Source organism: Lupinus angustifolius, chromosome LG06 (genome assembly GCF_001865875.1).
Source record: "Lupinus angustifolius cultivar Tanjil chromosome LG06, LupAngTanjil_v1.0, whole genome shotgun sequence".
NCBI lineage: Eukaryota > Viridiplantae > Streptophyta > Magnoliopsida > Fabales > Fabaceae > Lupinus > Lupinus angustifolius.
Genome location: NC_032014.1, coordinates 29,718,565 through 29,738,469, shown reverse-complemented (window position 1 = coordinate 29,738,469; position 19,905 = coordinate 29,718,565). Strand labels below are relative to the sequence as shown.

General features: G+C 29.3%; 1 protein-coding gene across 1 annotated transcript; it reads left to right on the top strand.

The window, feature by feature from the left end:
• LOC109350847 (NDR1/HIN1-like protein 12) lies at positions 9,528-10,480 on the top strand. The gene has a single exon (XM_019592156.1). It carries the CDS (start codon positions 9,683-9,685, stop codon positions 10,352-10,354), a length of 672 nt encoding a protein of 223 aa, XP_019447701.1. The 5' UTR covers positions 9,528-9,682; the 3' UTR covers positions 10,355-10,480.

Here is a 19,905-nt window from a genome sequence, read left to right as displayed (position 1 = left end):
ACTCCAAGAATGTAGTAAAATAAGCTTCATCATCTCATCAAGGTGAAAACGCTTGTTCTCAAAAATATTTTTGTTCCTAATATGCCAAAGAGTCCAAATTGTGACAAACCAAAGAGTCATCCACAAATGGATATTCTTGTTGTCCATCCGTAACAAAGATGCATGAATTGACAAATGTGTCTTTACTTCATTATGAATAATAGAGGTAAGTCCAAAGTAAGAATAGAGTGTTTGCCAAATAATGTAGGATGTTGGGCAAGAAAAGAACAAGTGACTAGTGGATTCCTCCAACTCACCACAAAAACACACAAAAGGGAGTCATGTACTCCTAAACCCCCTCTATGATCTAGGTTGAGTTTAGTTGGAATACCATCCAAAGCAATTTTCCAGCACTTCATCTTTGATGGGACATTACTCGCCCAAAGCTTATTGAAGAAAATGAGATCGTTGCTTCCTTCCTGTTTTTGTAAAAATTGGTATGCACTCTTGACCGAATACTTCCCACATTATTCATGTAACCATATCCAAGTATCTTCACTTTGTGGTTTAGGTTTAGAATCATGGATTGTTTTTAAGAGATCATCATAATCCTCTTCCTCCCAAGCGAACAAGTTCATCCTCTATTGAATATTCCAAGACCAAACTCCATCTCTCCATGCACCCAAAGATTCAACTGTTGCATCTTTATCCAAAGCCACCTGAAATAATCTTGTAAAGGCATTTTTGAGAGAATCTCTCCCTATCCAAACGTCAGTCCAAAATTTAATAGAGGATCCACATCCTAAAGACCTATGGAAACCACCATCTACCCACCCACAACCAATCCCTTCCCTGTTATGACTAAGATTTCCTAATTCTCTCCACCAAGAAGAACCTTTCCTGAAACACTCAAAAACACCGCCTACTCCATTACTTAAAAACTCATCCCCATATCTAGATCTTAAGACTTTCACCCAAAGAGCATCTCTCTCGATTAATAATCTCCACCTCCATTTACCTAAAAGAGCTAAGTTGAACACAAACAAATTTTTAACCCCTAGACCCCTTCCTCTTTTGGCCTGCAAACATTCTTCCACTTTACCAAATGAATGCCTTTTCTCTCTTCCCCCCTCCCCCAAAGAAAACGTCTTTGAATTTTGTCAATCATATTAATAACAGAAATTGGGCTTTAAAAAAAGAGAAATAATATATAGGTAAGGAGCATAATACCGATTTAAGGAGAGTTGCCCGAGCACCGAAGGATATGAGCTTTTGCTTCCAGAGAGATAACTTCTTTTTGAAAATATCAATTATAGGAGACCAAGTGGAGAGTCGTTTAGGATTAGCTCCAATAGGAATCCCGAGAAATTTGAAGGGTACAGAGCCAACAATACAATTTAACATTTCAACCGCCTTCATAACAAAGTCTTGATTTGACTTAAGACCCATGACGCTACTCTTGTGGAAATTAATTTTCAACCCAGAAGCCAATCCAAAACATTTCGAAATACTTTTCAGCACCAAAACATTATGTTCAGAGTTCTCACCAATTAGAAGGGTTCGTCCGCATATTGCAAATGAGAAAGAATCACATCATATTTGCCAACCTTATACCCAGTGAATATGTTCTTCAAAACTGCTGTTCTCATTATGTCGCTAAGACCTTCAGCAACAATTAGAAATAAAAAAGGTGCAATTGGGTCCCCTTGCCTCAAACCTCTTGCCATAGAAAACTCTTTAGTCGGACTCCCATTAACCAAAATGAAAACTAAGTTTGAATGAAGTAAATTTTTAATCCACATCCTCCACTTATGATAGAAACCCAATCTATCCATCATATTCACTACTTGCCTCAAATCTCTTACATGTACTAGGCAGTTTAAGGTAAAAGTAGCCATGATTGGTAGTGCCATTGAGGGTAAGGAGACTAGGTAGAAATAGGGTGGCAATTGAACATTTCATTTTCTAAGTTCTGAGATTCTTCTCTATCTAATTTTTTTTTATAAACTTTTATATGATTTATGACAACATGAAGTCATAGCCAAAGAATGAAAAGTTGGAAAGACTGATTGATGTGGTTTTGGACTTTTGGGTATCTTTTGCAATAAAACAAATTGAAAATAGAGATATTCATGAGGTGAAGATGCGTTTGCACTTTGCAGTGAGAAAGTAAGAAGACATGTTTAAGATATCATCCATTCCTTTGGAATTTACATACACAACTTTATCGTATGATAAGTTAGAAAGAATATTGGTTTAATGAAAACAAATAATTTTTTTGGTACATCGAATACAAAGAACTTGAGCATATACATTTGTAGAGAAATAGTTTAAATTAAACATAATCACGTATAGTAAAAATCATAAAATCACAAAATAATATGTATATAAATTTGTTTGAGTATATTTCTTTATTGAAAGTTTTTTACACTATCAAAATAACATTTACCATTAATTTATATATTTGATGAACGATTTGATGAAAAACACTTATACATTCGGTGTATGTATATTAAATGCTAGAAAAAATTTCCTTTATGTCAAGAAAAAAGATAAAAACTTCTATCCTTTTTTGAGGTGTTGCTCTTTCTCGATATCAAGGCAACTTCACGTGTACATGTTCACTTACTGCAATAAGAATATCCAATATTTCCAGCTAGTTATAGCACTTGGCATTTTGAATTTATTGTATTAGTTTGAGATATCATGTTTCTCAAACTATTCCTTGAATATAATTTTTTTGCGCAGTTTTATTTAAATGATGTTGTGATAATTATAAATTAATGTGAATACATATTTTTATGCTGGTAATCCAAAACATGAGTATAGTTTATTAAAAAAATATATACACGAGTTATAGTTTATTAAAATGGTCACGTGTACAGAAGTATCACCATAAAATCTGAGTTCATATACAAAATTAAACTGCCTGTAATTCTCTTTAAAAATAAATGGTAGTGAGTAGAAAATCAAAATGAAACTGACTCTATTTTTATGCTTGGTTTTTTTTGTTTCCCATGTACAAAAAAAATAAAAAATAAAATCCTTATTAATTATTTTGAAGTACATTAATTATTTTTTTATAAGAAAATCCTTATTAATTACAGTGAAAATGTATTAGTGATAATAGTTGATGATAACCAACAAGATATTGTTTTAGTGGTGTAAAGTGTAAGACTGAGATTGTAACTAAGAGGGTGGTGAATTAGTTGACTTAAAATAATGTCAATTTTTTTTGCAAAATCAAGAGTTAAAGTGCATCGGAAAAATATATGCAGAAAATTAATAAGTAAATCAAAGAGATAATGGAGAAGAGAGTACACAAGAATTTTTATATTGGTTCACATTCTTGTACACCGAATGCTACATCCAGTACTCTTGCAGCACAATATATTTTTCCACTAAAGATTATGAGTTGTAATTACAATATCTCACCCCGATAATTCTATGTACCTTACACACTCCTTAATCCTTATTCACTTTTGGAAAACACATTTTCAAGTGATTCTAATCCCTTTTCTTATCACACCTCATGAAAGAAAGTATTTTGCAATAATAATGAAGAATGTACAACAATGATTGAATTGCCTTTACAAGTATGAAAGTGATGTAACTTGCAATCCAAACAAGTCTTTAATATACTTAGTACTAATGTTCGTTATAAGTTTATAAATTTGAAACATTTTCACTTTAAGCAGCTTCAGAAAAATCAATTTTGAAAGTTTAAGAATTTGTTGCAAAAAATGTAGAAAATAATTTCAGAATATGTGTAAGAGTTTTTGAAATTTGTATAAGAGTTGTGCATATGTTGTATGTTGCAATTGTAAGTTTCAATGCATTTATATAGGTTTTCCAATCAGCCAAAATGTCTCTTTTTAAGGGTAGGAATTGATTGGAATGAAAACATGTCTTTTGGATTGAAACTCATTCACTTTGAATTTAAAAATCTAATGCAACAGCTCACAATAATCGATTACAACATTAAGTAATCGATTACTCAAGTGTTCTGTCCACTGATCATTTATCTTCAAATTAGAGTAATCGATTACAGCAAATTGAGTAATCGGTTACTCAACTTTAATAACACTGGTAATCTGATACTCAAAGACAGTAATGGATTACTCTGATCAGTTTTAAGTTGGATAACCAATTACACACTATTTTTGAAAATTGTTTTAAGTATTTTAAAGTGTTTCAATTTTCTTAAAAAATAGTTTGAGCATTACTACTATTGTATAATCAAGAGTATAAAATAGAAGTGCATATTTAGACTTAGACTAAAAGTATTGAATATCTTGAAGCTTGAATCTTCATTGTCTTTATAAGTATTCTCCATTTTCTTCTTTTTGATGATGTTGGTGTCTTCATCAAAATTGTGTCAAGGTCAGGAGCAAGATCTTCTTCACATAAAGTTATGCTAGATCTCAGAACGGCCAAAATGTCAAGTGTTGATTCTTGTATAAGACACTTATTGGAAGAGACAACCACTCACCCTAAATGAGATTAATTCCTTATCCAAAAGATGAAGCAATATCCTTAATAGTAACAAAAAAAAGTTAAAAGATTTTAAAAAATATACGTATGTAATATCTATACAATGTAGTGTAAAAGATTTATAAGTACTACATCATCCAACATTTATTCTCGTTTTCTTATTTTTTTTTATAATGTAATCATTTTCCAATTCCTAGTAAAATTATCAATTTCATTTTCATTATTTTGTCTTCTTATTTTAATTTATGACTTTTATTTTTATACAACTAAAATCATAAACCTTAACTAAAATAAAAAACCCTAACTAAACTCCCTAAAACTAACCCCTAAAACCCTAACTAAACAACCGTGTAAAAGGAAAATGTGAAAATTAGTTTTTCACCTTGTCTTATTGAAACTCGAGTTTCCAATTCACGAGTAAGGAAGTTGTGCATGACATGTCAGCATATCTCGTGTTTGCAATGCACAAGTTCCCAGGTGAATTGCATTGCAGGTTCACGATTTCCCCAAAATCGTGGATGTCATCTACGAGTCCCTAAAAAATTATAGTTTCATAAATATTTTAAAACCTAAACTAAACGTGTAATAATGTAGTCAAACTACTCTATCCACATAATTTTTCCTATCTATATGAGTTGGTGAGTTATTCTATTCACTATTTGATATTGTGATCAAGAATAAATGTCATTTTCACCAATCTATGTTCATTAAGAACCACTTCTGGATTGCAGTTGGTTCAGTAGAACAAGTTTTTTTCTTGATTCTGTAGAAAGTTTCTTTGGTTTACTAATATACTCATGAATCTGTTGTGAGCATTTTTTTTTCCTCTTAAATGTATGCAACACTTTACAATAACTCTTTCATGAGTGTTACTTCTTAGAAATAAACCATACATGATCCCTTTGGGCCTCTTCGGAAATTGGTCTTGGTTGGTTAGCAACTTGTTGTACCTATTCTATCTAGGGGAGTTGGTCTTTTGTTTTTTGTATCCTTTTTTGTGTGTGATGGAATACTCCTAGTTTCTTTTGTTGCAATGTAAGACAATGTTTTGTGTTGGGATTGGGTAAGAAACTAAGAACTATAATAAGGATGAAAGTTGATCTTTTCTTTTCTATCTTGAGAAGCGAAGAACAATCACATTGATTATTCTTAAGGTTAAGGTTATTCTTAATGGAATAAAACATTTTTATTCTGTTCTTCATTGCGTTGTTCTTATTTTCTAATTTTTCTTCTTAAATAAGAACAATTTTTTGTTGTTCTTAGCCAAAGAAAAGTGAGGAGAGGTAGATGTTGTGGGGAAAAAGTAGATGTTGTGTGACCTAAATAAGAATAGGAATGATGTTTGTTATAGTAGGAAAAAAGTTATGTTGTTCTTATTTTATATGGAGTTGTAATAAATTATAAAATAATGTGTGAGACTCAAATAAAAATGAAATTTTTGTTCCCCATAGGAGATGCTGGTTGATGTAAGAAAGATGAAACCTTGCCTTCTTATGGAGTAAGAAACAAGAGCTACTGGATTAGCCCAAAAGGGAAAAATGATAATAAGTTAGATGGAATTGTCAATTATGAAATGATATCATGTGGTTTTTATTCGACAATTAGTCATTTACTATTTACCCATATTGATATTTTCATATGCTTTTTCCTCTCTACTTTATTTTTGGCATATGGAATCCTTCATCAATGTTGTGATATCATGTGACTGTCCTTCCTTTATTCTTATTATCTTTTACATTTTGTCCGTTCCTTCTCATTTTGAATCATTTTCTGAAGTGAATATTCAAAGAAAATTCTACTCCCACTTTTCCACATTCATAAGGTTCCTTTAATTAATTGATGATAAAATGAAAAGAGAAGGTAGCTTATCCTAACCTGTAGGGGGGATGCCTTGCAATTTGATGATGTTGCTATGGCAAATGTTTTAAGAACTAGATTGAATTTAACTATAAGATAGTGAATCTAGGCACAATAATGAGATTGTTTGCTGGTTAACTTCCTGGAAACAGATTCTTCGTTTGCCTACAAGGTAAAGCTGAGTCGTGTGAACCATAAATTTAATTGAACAAACCGGTTGTGAACCATATCTAAATGTCATGTGGAATGATCTATAGTTCAATTTTAAAATTCTATCATTGGTACATTAACATATAGTTAGTGTTAGAAAGATATGGTGCAAGACCAAGATATAAATTCTAGGTATCATAGAAATATTTATATTTGTTCTTCTACGTTGAAACACAAAAGTTCTTAGACAATCTCTCAACCTTTTAGTATTCATTGTGATATGTTACTTCCACACACAAAAATAATGTATAGTCATATTGACGACCAAACTATAATGAAATTACAATGAGTGATAAAATCGAATCATAGAGAAAATGACTAGAAAGTGGCCATGCATTAGGAAAACATGATTTGTGTACTGAAAATTGTGAAGGCCAATATGTCTAACTTGAAAGATAAGGGAACTTTGGAGTTAGTGGTTGTTTTTCTTAGAATTATCCATCACCCACTTCCAACCACCTTCAAATGATAATAATAATATGATGAATTTAGGCCCCACTAGTTCGTTTCTCAATCTACCTCTGATCAATTTTTTTTTGTTGGAGGCCTAAATTATGGGGAACACATTTTCTCTTATTAAAAAATGAGTTATTTTATCTGTCACTTCTTCTAATTAGTTAAAAAAATATTTTATTATTAATTTTTTTTCTAAAATTAGAACTTTCACTGTGTCCAAATAAAATAGTTTGGGTTTCACACTTTCGTTCACAAAATGTTGGGAAAATGACCTCCTTAAAGGTTAGTATTCCTATCTTCCATGGGGTGCCCTTCCAAATAACGGTAACATCGGTGTGGACTTGTCATGTGATATGAAAGTTCAGCAAATATAGGGCAGATTTGACTCTATATCAACACTTAATGTATCTTGTTTATTTATGAGTAATTTTAAGTGAGAAAACTAAAATATCATTAAAATTCAATAATTATATATAATTTAAATTATTTTATCTTTGCACTCAATTTTTTGAATAAGAATGTACTTTAGTAACAAATATAAAGCTCTTTTTACCGAAGTAGTTACATAATATGTTCGTTCAATTGAAAGGGGGAAGAAAAGGAGAAGAAATGTGGAAATGATTACAATGAACTTGTCAAACTCTTTGCTGATCACATAAGAAATATTTATTTTTACCTATTATAGTTATTACGTATGAAAAGTCATTAAGGTTTATATAGAAAGACTTTGGACAACTTTTGGGTATGCACATAATTAGGCATTGATTTTATTTGCATTTTAAGTTATACAAAGATAAACCTAACTCCATGTCTGAATATTTCATTTCCATTTTAAGTTACACTAAGATAAACCTTACCTTCCTCTACCCCTGGGTCCAATCCTTTGGTTTTGGCTTTATGGATTGTCTTCCCTAGTAAATAAGTTTCTTTAATCTTTTACCCTTCACGCGGTTTTTACTCAAACTTTAAAAGGGTATAGACACTCTTTTTGCTACCTATATTTTTTTTTATCAGCAATGAAAATATTATTAATTAAGAGATAAAGAAATTAGGAGAACAAGTGGAATTTCTATCCACATAATCTCTAAATTAATAAAGTGAGAGACAATTTGATGGGTGTCTCACCCAATCAACAAGTGAATAAGAAAAAAGAGGAAAGCGAGCATTGAGAATGCTCCAAGAGTACATAAAAATAAGCTCCATCACCTCATCTACTTGGAACATCTTATTATCAAAAATAGTTTTGTTCCTAATGTGCCAAATAGTCCAAATTGTGACAAACCAAACTGTCATTCACCATTTTTGTTTCTTATTCTCCAACCATAGAGCACTTTCATGGATTGCAAAAGAAGACATGACGTCATAATGAATAATGGAGGATAGCCCAAAGCAGGAATAGAGTTGTTGCCAAACAAGATAAGATACATAACAAGAGAAGAACAAATGACTAGTAGATTCCTTCACCTTACCAAAAAGAGAGCAAAGAAGGGTGTCATGAGCAATTAGTCCACTTCTACGAGAAAGGTTCACTCTAGTTGGTAACTCATCCAAGGCAATTTTCCACACTAGGCATTTCATCTTTGCCGGAGCATTACAAGCCCATAGTCTTTTGAAGAAGGCAAGACCACAACTTCCATTCACTTTTTGTAGAGTTTGATAAGCATTCCTAACCAAGTATTTTCCATTCGTATCATGAATCCAATTCTAAGAGTCATCGGAGTGTTGTTTAGGGTCACAATTCCATGGATTTGTCTAAGGAGTTCTTCAAGATTCTTCATCTACCAAGAGAATAAGTTCCTTCTCCATCTCAAAATCCATGACCAAACCCCGTTATTCCATGCACCCAAGGAAATAACAGTTACCTCTTTATCCAAAGCCACCTGAAATAATCTGGGAAATGAACTTTTGAGAGTATCACTCCCCACCCATAAATCAGTCCAGAATTTTATAGCTAGCTATATTAAGACATTTTGTCTAAAGAAAATGATTTTACACTTGGTCGATACACTTACACCGTAAATTAATCTAAGTATGAGAGGTTAAAAGAGAAACTTTATATGCAAATGTAAGAGGAACTATCACTTAAGTTACTTAAGTTAATTACCAATTTCGGGCGTTCAAATAACATGCTTATTTGTCTAGCCCACAGCATGTATATAGTATTCCCTATAAAAAAAATTAACTATTCTCATCTACATGAGTTATGGTGGTGTAAATAAGTTTTTATGATAAAATTTGTTTTTGAATTAATGTGATTTTGATGCGGTTTAATGCATTTGCATTTTGTAGCTTAATAATTGAAGTATTGAGAGCATGTTGTTTTTTATACAATTCGCTAAAAATGCAAATGTTGTGGGTATATATCATGGTGAGGATAATATATATTTTGATTGGACATATAACCCAACTTAACATATAATGCATGCTTGTACTTTACATAACAAACCATAAGACCAAATTAAAGTTACCAAATCCAAGTCTTTTAGTGGAAACACTTCATCACTCCTTGTTTTTTTTTTTTCGCCTATATATAATGCATATTTTCTTGTAACAAATATGCACCAAATTTGTGAGTCCATTGCAAGCAAAGGAAACTTTATACTTTTTCTTTTGCCTTAGCATATAAGCTAAACAATAACCACCACTTTTCTTCTTTCAATCACAACTAGCTAGACAAATTTTCACCATGTCAAAGGACTGTGGCCACCATGATGAGGAGCGCCGCCAGCTCCTCCGCCGCATATTCGTCGGAATCACCACCTTCATCATCCTTATCCTCCTAATCATCTTCCTAATATGGATCATCCTCCAACCCTCCAAACCACACTTCATCATTCAAGATCTCACCGTTTACACCTTCAACCTCTCCTCCACCACCGCCACCGCCACCGAACCCTCTTTTTCCTCTCCCACCCCTAACACCCTCACCACCACCATGCAAGCCACGATCTCATCCTTCAACCCTAATGCACGCATTGGCATTTACTATCAAAAACTTGGTGTCTACGCTTCCTACCGCGGCCAACAGATTTCTAGCTACACGATGGTCCCGGTAACCTATCAGGGCCATCGTGAAGCTACTGTATGGTCGCCGTTCTTGTATGGCAACACCGTGCCGGTGTCGCCATACGTGTTGAGTTCTCTACAGCAAGATCAGGACGCAGGAGGGACTTTGGTGAACGTTAAGATAAACGGAAGAGTGAAGTGGAAGGTGGGGACTTGGGTTTCCGGGAGGTATCACATTGATGTGAACTGTCCGGCGTATATTACACTCGGCGGTGGCCGGAATAATGCTATCGGAGTAGCCACTGCGGTGATGAAGTTTCAGACTGATCAAACATGCAACGTTGATGTTTAGTCACATGATAAATGTAGGGTAAAGTAATTTGCTTTCATATTTGTTATAGGAAAAAAAGAAGAGACATAATTTGTTTCTTAGAAAAAACTTACTTCCCAATAATGAATGAAATAAAATTACTAAATAGTCTTGAGAATTTTGTCGTGGTACAATTTCTACATAAATTGATATCATCTATTAGTTCTTCAAATTTTCTACTTCATCTAAATTAATCCATTTTTTTGAATTAAATTGTCATATGGAAGAAATATTGAGCAACTAAATTGCTGCCTTAAATAAATGTTTAAGGATGATTTTTATTGGGTTAAAACCTTATTTGATCCTAAATATTATTAATATAAACTAATTTATGAACTTGAACATGGTCGTAGATTTAATAAAACCCCACTATAGATGACTCTAATTAAAATTGGATCAAACTGAATGATTAAGTAGAATAACATTTTACTCATACCTACTCTTAAATTTATGGATTTATACATAGAAGAATCACAATGTTCAATGTAAAATGACTAGAATATGATGAAATTTACATCTTGTATGTAGTTCACCAATGTGTCATTGAGGAACTAAAATCTTATGTACACACTCAATTATATCACTTCCTTTATCACTAATGAGAAACAACAATCTCATTAAAAATTGTCACGTCAATACCCGAAATATAAAGTCACTTAACCCATAAAATCAATAATTATTTAGATTTGTGACAATGAGAATAATATATTGGAGTGATATAAAGTATTTTCATTCTTCATTCGTTCTGACTTTATTCATAAATTGGGACTTTATCTCTATGTTAGTAAAAATTAAAGAGGTTATGAATGTTAATTGTATTAATTTCAATTACATTCTTTTATGGCTAAGGAAAATTCTTCTTTTAACTTTTTTTTGACATTATTGTACTATTCCGGTACGAGAGTAAATACTTGACTGATAGAATTAAGCAGTACAATATATTTATAGTAAACATTTAATTTAATCCTTCAAAAATAATTGTAGGACAGGTTAGGTACTTGAAAATTTAGGGATGGGACATCTTGTGGACCACATGGCCTAACCATATCTTATGGGGATTAATTTGTTTTTTAATTAAAAATATTATATTTCACATCTTATTTTCAGTACTAGGAGTTGTATTCAACCATATAATAGCATAGGTCATTCATTATGATGGACATAATTAAATGCGAATGAGATTAAGGATCAAATAGTCGTCATTCATAATGGTTTCTTTTATTTGATATATAAGGTAATACTTTTATAAAAAGTAAGATTTTAAATGGTAAGATAGATAAATTTGTCCCACCAACTTATACTACTTACTACTAGGAATGGTCTATATACATGTGGGACAGGTTTATAAGATCTCTCATTACCTGCTTTGTGCCCCTATCCTTGATTCTTCCATGGACAAATATACTCATTTCTGACCAAGTCTTATCACTAAAGATAAACATGGATAATAGAGTAAAAAGCAAAAGGCAAAGGGCTTTATTTCTTTACTAAAAACATTAAGGGCAGATTCTATTGAAGATAAAAGATTAAATGGTGGTCTCAATAATTCTAAGAGGTATGGAAAATAACTATTTTTATTTTTTAAGAAGTTTTTTTTTACTTGTGTACTTTACTTGATTAAAAAATTTGTGGACTTAATTTTGTATCTAATTCTTTATGTGGTCATTCGTCAAACAAATTATGTCCTTGCAAAAATAAAATTGTTGAATAGTACCAATTAAATTTAAGGGATTAAATTCTATAAAACAACAACTATAAAGACCGTACATTCAAACCCAAATAAAAGAAATACGAATCAACAACATTTTGATCTAGTAGCGTAAGATTCCATTGAATTTTAAAAAACTAAAATAAAAATTAAAAAATTGATTCATGATAGTAACATTTATTAGAATGAACAATCACATACCCAAAAAAAAAAGTATATTAATTGTTTGTACTTAAGGTAAAAAGTACATAAAACTAATACAAATTGAGTGAACATGTGTTTCTGCTACCAGCCTTTGTTGTGAGTTGTGACCATACTTTGTGTTATTCAGCCCTGAGCCCAAAAGGATGTGGAATCCATCCATGTTTAGGACTTTGCCTCGTAAATTTTTTTAATACTCGCATAAAACAAATTACCATTTTAGATGATCAAGTGAGTTGAGATCTAAATGTATTTATCTAATCACGAATGCATCTTTACTTTGCTACTTTATATTCTTACTTATTTTAGATGAGATTTTCCCGAGTGTAATATACTTTTTACTAGAATTTGGCACCACTTAGGAGGAGAAACTAAGTCCATCTTTACGAGTAAACATTTTAATGGTGGAAGTTATTATAATGTCTTCATTAAAAATCTTTGAAAACAAAATTAGAAGTTTAAAACCACCCATTGGCCATGTCTACATATTAATACTAGACAAACTAGAAAAAATAAATTATACAATAATAGTGAAAGAGTTTTTATACTACATATCCATCTATTAATTATTATTAATTAATAAATTATATGTGCATTGATGTATTTCCCATACAAAAAAAAAATTATACTGACAATTCTAAATATTAAACTGGATAAACAACTATCAACTTGCATTGTGCCAAATTCTTATGCAAAATCTTGTAGCATAAGCAAGATTTTCATCTTTCTTGCTCATCTAATCTTATCTTTTATATACAATTTATTTGTAATATATATTTCACAATGTCTTCAAGAATTTATAAGTTATAATAATTTATAATAATTTACTTAGGGTGTGTTTGGGAGTACCATTTTGGAGGGGAGGGAAGGAAGGGGAGGGTTTAGGAGAGGGATTCCCTTGTTTGGGAGTTTAGTGGAGGAGAGGGGAGGGTTTTGAAGGATTTTTCAAACCCCCTCAAACCCTCCAAATGTCAAAATACCTAGTTCCCCCAAATTGGGGTGTTTTGGGAGGAAAATAAAATAAGCCAAATTACCTAACTACTCTTATTAATATTATTCTATAACATATAATACATAACATACTATTGATTTTTTAAAAGGGGGGTAAAATAGTATTTTTGTATTACATTAACTCTCAATCCCCTCCTATCTAAATTCCACACTCCCAAACAAGGGAGAGGTTTAGTTGGATTTGCCCTCCCTTCTCCTTCCTTTCCTCCCCCCTCTTTACCCTCTCATCCCTCTCCTTTCCTTTCCCTTCTCGATAGAACCAGAGTTTAGAAAAAACAAGTCATTATTAGTCTTATTTAATTTGGGGGTTTTGTTCAAAATGCTACTTATAACCTCTAATTTAATAAATCAATTGAAGTGGCTTATGCATGTGCTATTATCAATAAATCAATGACTTGTAAGATATTTTATATTTACACTCAACTAGTATGAGATCCATGCATTCGCACGGGTGATAATGTGTATTGCATGAATTTTTTTAATCAGTGCAAAGTAAATTTTAAATTAAAAAGTTAATGATGATTACATAGATAATGTTTATGTATTTAAATGACAAATTAGAGTTGTTGACGAATAACATGGTATAGATCCTCTTATATTAAATAAGAAAAGATATTTACAAAGGATATTTTAATAGTTTATATTATAAATGTAAATAAACTATATTTGTAAGAGCATATTTTATATGAATATGACATCCTCACATCTATTTATACGTTAGAATATTTATTGGTATAAGTTTAATAAATTTATTATGTCGAACATAATGAAAATTTAAAGACATTTAGAAAATTCACGATAAAATTTTACTCACAACATATTCATTAATTTAATCAACAATCTTAATGTTGATACAATTGTTGCTCTAGATTGCATAAATTGATCATCCTTATAGTGTTGTATGTACAAAGTGTATAATTTTTTAAGTAAAATAATAATTAAAAATACATTCATTAAAGCACTTATGATAAATGTGTCAATTTTCTTCAATGTGCACACTTTTTACATTTTTATTTCCAAAATAAAAATAAAAAAATCACTTATAACAATTTTTATATATAAAACATTGATATACGTTACGCTCCAAAAATATTCATTAAAATACTTATTACTCGTGTTTTGTTTAAAACATAAGCACTTATGACTTGAAAATAGATAATTGAGATCAATAACATTACACTAATTTTTTATGAAGTTTAACATTAATTTTAATGTCTCACATTTAAAACTTATTATTCCAACACACTCTAAATTAGTTAGGAAGTACATACTCACTTACTTTATTAATCACTCTTGCATTTTATGTATATTATTTTCATGATTATTTCATAAGTCAGTAACAAAAATTAATTTATTTTGAGATGTAGAAAAACATCCAAGTTCTACATCTCCTAATACATTGAGAGCTACAACTCAATTTTATCTATAATATCACACTCATTAATCAATTGAATCTCGCATGGATGTTAAACTAAACTTCAACATAAATAAATAAGAATGCAAAATAACATCATCCTACCAATTTATTATCTTTCAAAGGATTGTTTGATTTACTATTAATTGCAAATTTTTAATTAATAGACAACACGTATCTTGTTTTAAAAATATTTATATGTGATTAGGTAGGGAAGTACATAGATAGGAGAAGAGAAAACATAAAAAAAATATAATCTTAGTACTTACATTTAATAACAATTTGCTTATTAGAACAATTACATCATCTAAGTATCTCAATTGATTTATACAAAAAAGAAAACTTTTTACTTGGTTAATTTTACTATTCTATTTTTTATGGTTGATTTTACATGTAGGGTAAAGATAGAAAAAGATCTCGTTATATTTTATATTATTCTATTTGAAAATGAAGGATGTGAGACTTTATAAAGTACACATCATTATCATATTAAATAAAAAATTATCAATAAATTTATAACATTATTATTGATTCTTAAATAAACATAATTTCAAAATGAGAATAAATTATCTCATAGTATAAGGGGATAAGTTTGCTCATCATATCACTAAAATCATAACATATGTTCTATTTGATCATTTTCTATAAAAATATTTCTAAAAGTAAACAAAATTATACACATGTCATACTTTTATTCGCTGGAAGAGATAAATTATATTTGGGTATGAGAAAATACTTTATTCTCTTTTAAAATAAGTATTATTATTATTTCACTAAAGAATAATTGCAAACAAATAAAGTTCTAAAAATGTTAGTATTCTTAATAACTACTAAGAAATATTAATAATAGAAAATTGTTAATATTCTTTTTATGTTATATTTATTATTGTTACCATTCTAATATTGCAATATAAAAATCAAATATAAACTCTAAACAAAATATATTCACCACGGTGATCTAAAATTAAGGAATATATATTACTTGTTTTATAATTAAACAATAAATGGTTATAAATTTATATTTATAATGAATATTACCTAAAATTAAGGAATAAAAAATAACATTGATTGAAATTTTATTAATATTTAAAATAGCTATTTTCTTAAGGTTGACGTTCTATTTTTAGGTGTAAAATATCAAATCATTTTCCAGCTAGAGATACAGTTGGTCACCCTTATAGAAAAATTTAAAATCACACATATATTGAAACTTATAAATTTTGTTGGTTACAAATCAAAGGTTACAATTCTAATATTATAAAGTTTTATTATTATACAGTTGCAATTCTAATGTTATAATGATTGACTCTATAATGTTATAATGTATAATATAATAGACATTAATGTTTCTTAATCAATATAATTATAATCGTGAGCTCTACAAATTTAGTATACAATACTAATTTTTTTCAATCAATACAATTATAATGTACTGGTTGTATTTTAATATTATATAAGGTAATGGTTGCAATTTAATGTTTCTTAGTATATTGATTTAGAAACATTTTAATTATAATGCATAATATGTATTGGGATAATGGTTGCACTCTAATATTCTTAATAACTACTAAAACATATTAATAATAATAAAAAATTAATATAATTTTTATGTTATATTTATTGTTACTATTTTAATATTGTAATATTAGAACCAAATCTAAACTCTAAACAAAATATATTCATAAGGATCATCTAAAACTAAGGAATACATTTTTCTTATTACTTATTTTAGAATTAAACAATAAATATTTATAAATTTATATTTATAATGAACGTTACATAAAATTAAGGAATTAGAAATAACCTTAATTGAAATTGTATTAATATTTGAATTATCTATTTTCCTTAGGTTGCCATTCTATTTTTAAATGTAAAATACTCATTTCTCAGCTAGACATAGTTGGTGAGTCTTAGAGGAAAATTAAAAATCACACATATATAAATATATATTAAAACTTATAAATTCTATTGGTTACAAATCTAAAGTTTCAATTCTTTTTTTTACAGTTCTAATGTTATAAGGGGACGACTTCATCTCTTTATTCCAAATTGTGACCTATAAACTACTCATTTATCCCCGTCCAAAAAAGTATTGTAGTTTAAAGACTCTACACGTTTTCTTAATTTCAATATTCTAATTCTAATGTTATAATGATTGACTCTATTATAATAAATGCATTTCAATACACAAATGATAAATAATTAGTATGTGATTCATATGGATGCATTTTTTACATCTATTACCACCACCAATGATGTTGTTGTATCACCTACTTCCAGAACACGGTATATCTCCATTTCATTTCTTATTTATTTAATCTATATTTAGCATTAACTAACAACAACTGACATTATAAAAAGTTGTGGCATTACCATTATTATTATTTATGATTGACTGATTTAAGGAGAGGAAAATAAAAAATATAAACATTAATTCCTTATATATCAATTATCAACCATCATTATTCCAACTTATTTCCAAATGTCCGGGTTTAGGTAGAAGTTGAACATTCCAAAGTTTTATAATTCTAATAACAACAATCTTTCACAAAATAATTAAGTCATTATAAATGTGCATCAAAAATATCAGAAGAGGTCAGACATGTGCCCTTCAATTCATTTTAGAGTAAATCGTGCAATTAAAATTCAACAGTCAAAACTTAGAAAACCCTAAAATGAACAAAGGAAATTTCATAACCCACAAGCCACAACTTTAAACGGTGGATATCAATATCATAGGAAGTCAACAAACTTTGAGAGGCACTATTAAACAACTAATTGAAAAAAATCAAGTTATAAAAAGATAACAAATAAATAATAAAGATTGCATTTTTAAAAATTGTCAAATGCAATTTTAAAAAGGTAACAAATAAATATTAATGATCCCATTCTTAAAAAAATATCAGATAGAGATCCTGAAAAAGTAACAAAGGGATAATGTGAAACTGAATCACTTTTGGAAGAAGACATATAAGAAATCAATATTAACAAAAAAAAGTAATAAAGGAAGAATTTTTAACAAAAAAAATTGAATGAATATTAAAGATCCCATTTAAAAAAAATATCATATGAGATCCACATAAAGTAAAAAATGTTTAATTTTCAACAAAAAGTGTGAAACTTGATCACTTCTGGAAAAAGAATACATGCAAGAATACAATATTTACAAAGCAGGAAGATGACAAATAAATAATAAAGATTTAAGGAACAACCACAAAAGTAACAAATAAGTATTAAAGATCTCATTTTAAAAAAATAATATCCGATGAACATCCACAAAAAGTAACAAAGGCATATTTTTTTTAACAAAAAAAAAAGAAACTGGATCACTTCTAGAAGAAAAAGGCATGCAAGAAAACAATATTAACAAAAAAATATATACAAAGCAAGTAAATGATGAAAGTAAAAAAAATGACATTTTGAAGAAGAAAAAATGTAACAAATAAATAGGGATCTCATTTTCAACCACAAAAGTAACAAATAAGTATTAAAAATCTCATTTTTTAAAAAAATATCGGATGAACATCCACAAAAGGTAACAAAGTTACAAAGGCATATTTTTTAACATAAAAATGAGAAACTGGATCACTTCTTGAAGAAAAAGACATGCAAGAAAACAATATTAACAAAAAAATATACAAAGCAATATACTAAGCAAGTAGATGATGAAAGTAAAAAAAAAAACAACGACATTTTGAAGAAGAAAAAATGTAACAAATAAACAGTGAAGATCTCATTTTCAACCAAAAAATTGAAAGAACGACCACAAAAAGTAACAGACATATTTTTAACAGAAAATTGTGAAACTGTATCATTTTGGAAGAAGAAGAAGACATGCAACAAATAATATTAACAAAGCAAGTAAATGATTAAAGTTAGCAAAAAATGACCTCCAGAAGAAGAAAAAATGACCTTTGGAACAAATAATAATGTAAAAACATAAACTTTAACTACAAAAAAATTGTGAATCATGAAATGTGTCATGAGTAGGGATCTCCAACTATTTTTCGACCATAAAAGCTTAGTGAACATGGTTAAAAGGTAACACTTTTAGAAAGATGATCTTCATGTTTTGGACAGTAGCAACAAAGTAAACATGGCTACCTAAAGTACATGATTGAAGAAGTATGCGAAAAGTGGAATTGAAGAAGTATAGAGAATATGGAAGAAGAAGAAATGAAGAGGTATTGAAATTGAAGAATATTGATGAGGTACAGAGAATATGGAAGAAGAAATGAAGGGATGAGAAAAACGTGCACTGCAATAATAATGACATTGTAGGGAGCGAGTAATCTATTAACAATATAATAAAAAAAACTCCCTCATGCCATATGTCACTTTCTCATTCCCTCATGCCACATGTCACTTTCTCCTTCCCTTATGCCACATGTCACTTTCTCCTTCCCTCATGCCCATGTCACTATCTCCTTACATTTTTTCCTTCATGCTACATGTCACCTCCTCCTCGCATATTTTTTATATATTATATGTTAATAATAATTTAATACTAATTGTAGAAAATTGTATTAACAATATAATAAAAAAACTCCCTCATGCCACATGTCACTTTCTCCTTCCCTCATGTCACATGTCACTTTCTCCTTACATTTTTTCCTTCATGCCACATGTCACCTCCTCCTCACATATTTTTTATATATTATATGTTAATAATAATTTAATACTAATTGTAGAAAATTCAAATTAAAAATTATCAATCTATTTTTCTTATGTGCTTAAACATACAAATACAAAAGTAAGATGTATATTCTTAATAATATGAATGTATGAGTAATATGTGCGTTTTAACTATGCGAATACATGGGTAACATGTGTTTTCTTAGTAATGTGAATGTACGGGTAACATGTGTGTTTTTAGCCATGCGAATGCACGGGTCACATGTATTTAATTACTATCATTATATTATTTAATTAAAAGATAACAATGGTATATATATTCATGGAAAATATATGTATTTTAATTAGTAATATAACAAATCAATTATTAGACTCTTTTTATTATTTTGATTAAATTTATCAGAAAAAATATCTGTCATATCCTAACTTAGTGTGTTTTTAATTTATGAGTTATTTTCATACAATGATTATTAGCTAAAACATAATCAAATAAATAACATTTAATTATACAATATTTGAATGCTAAAAATATATTCAAATATTTATACACAATGAACATTAATC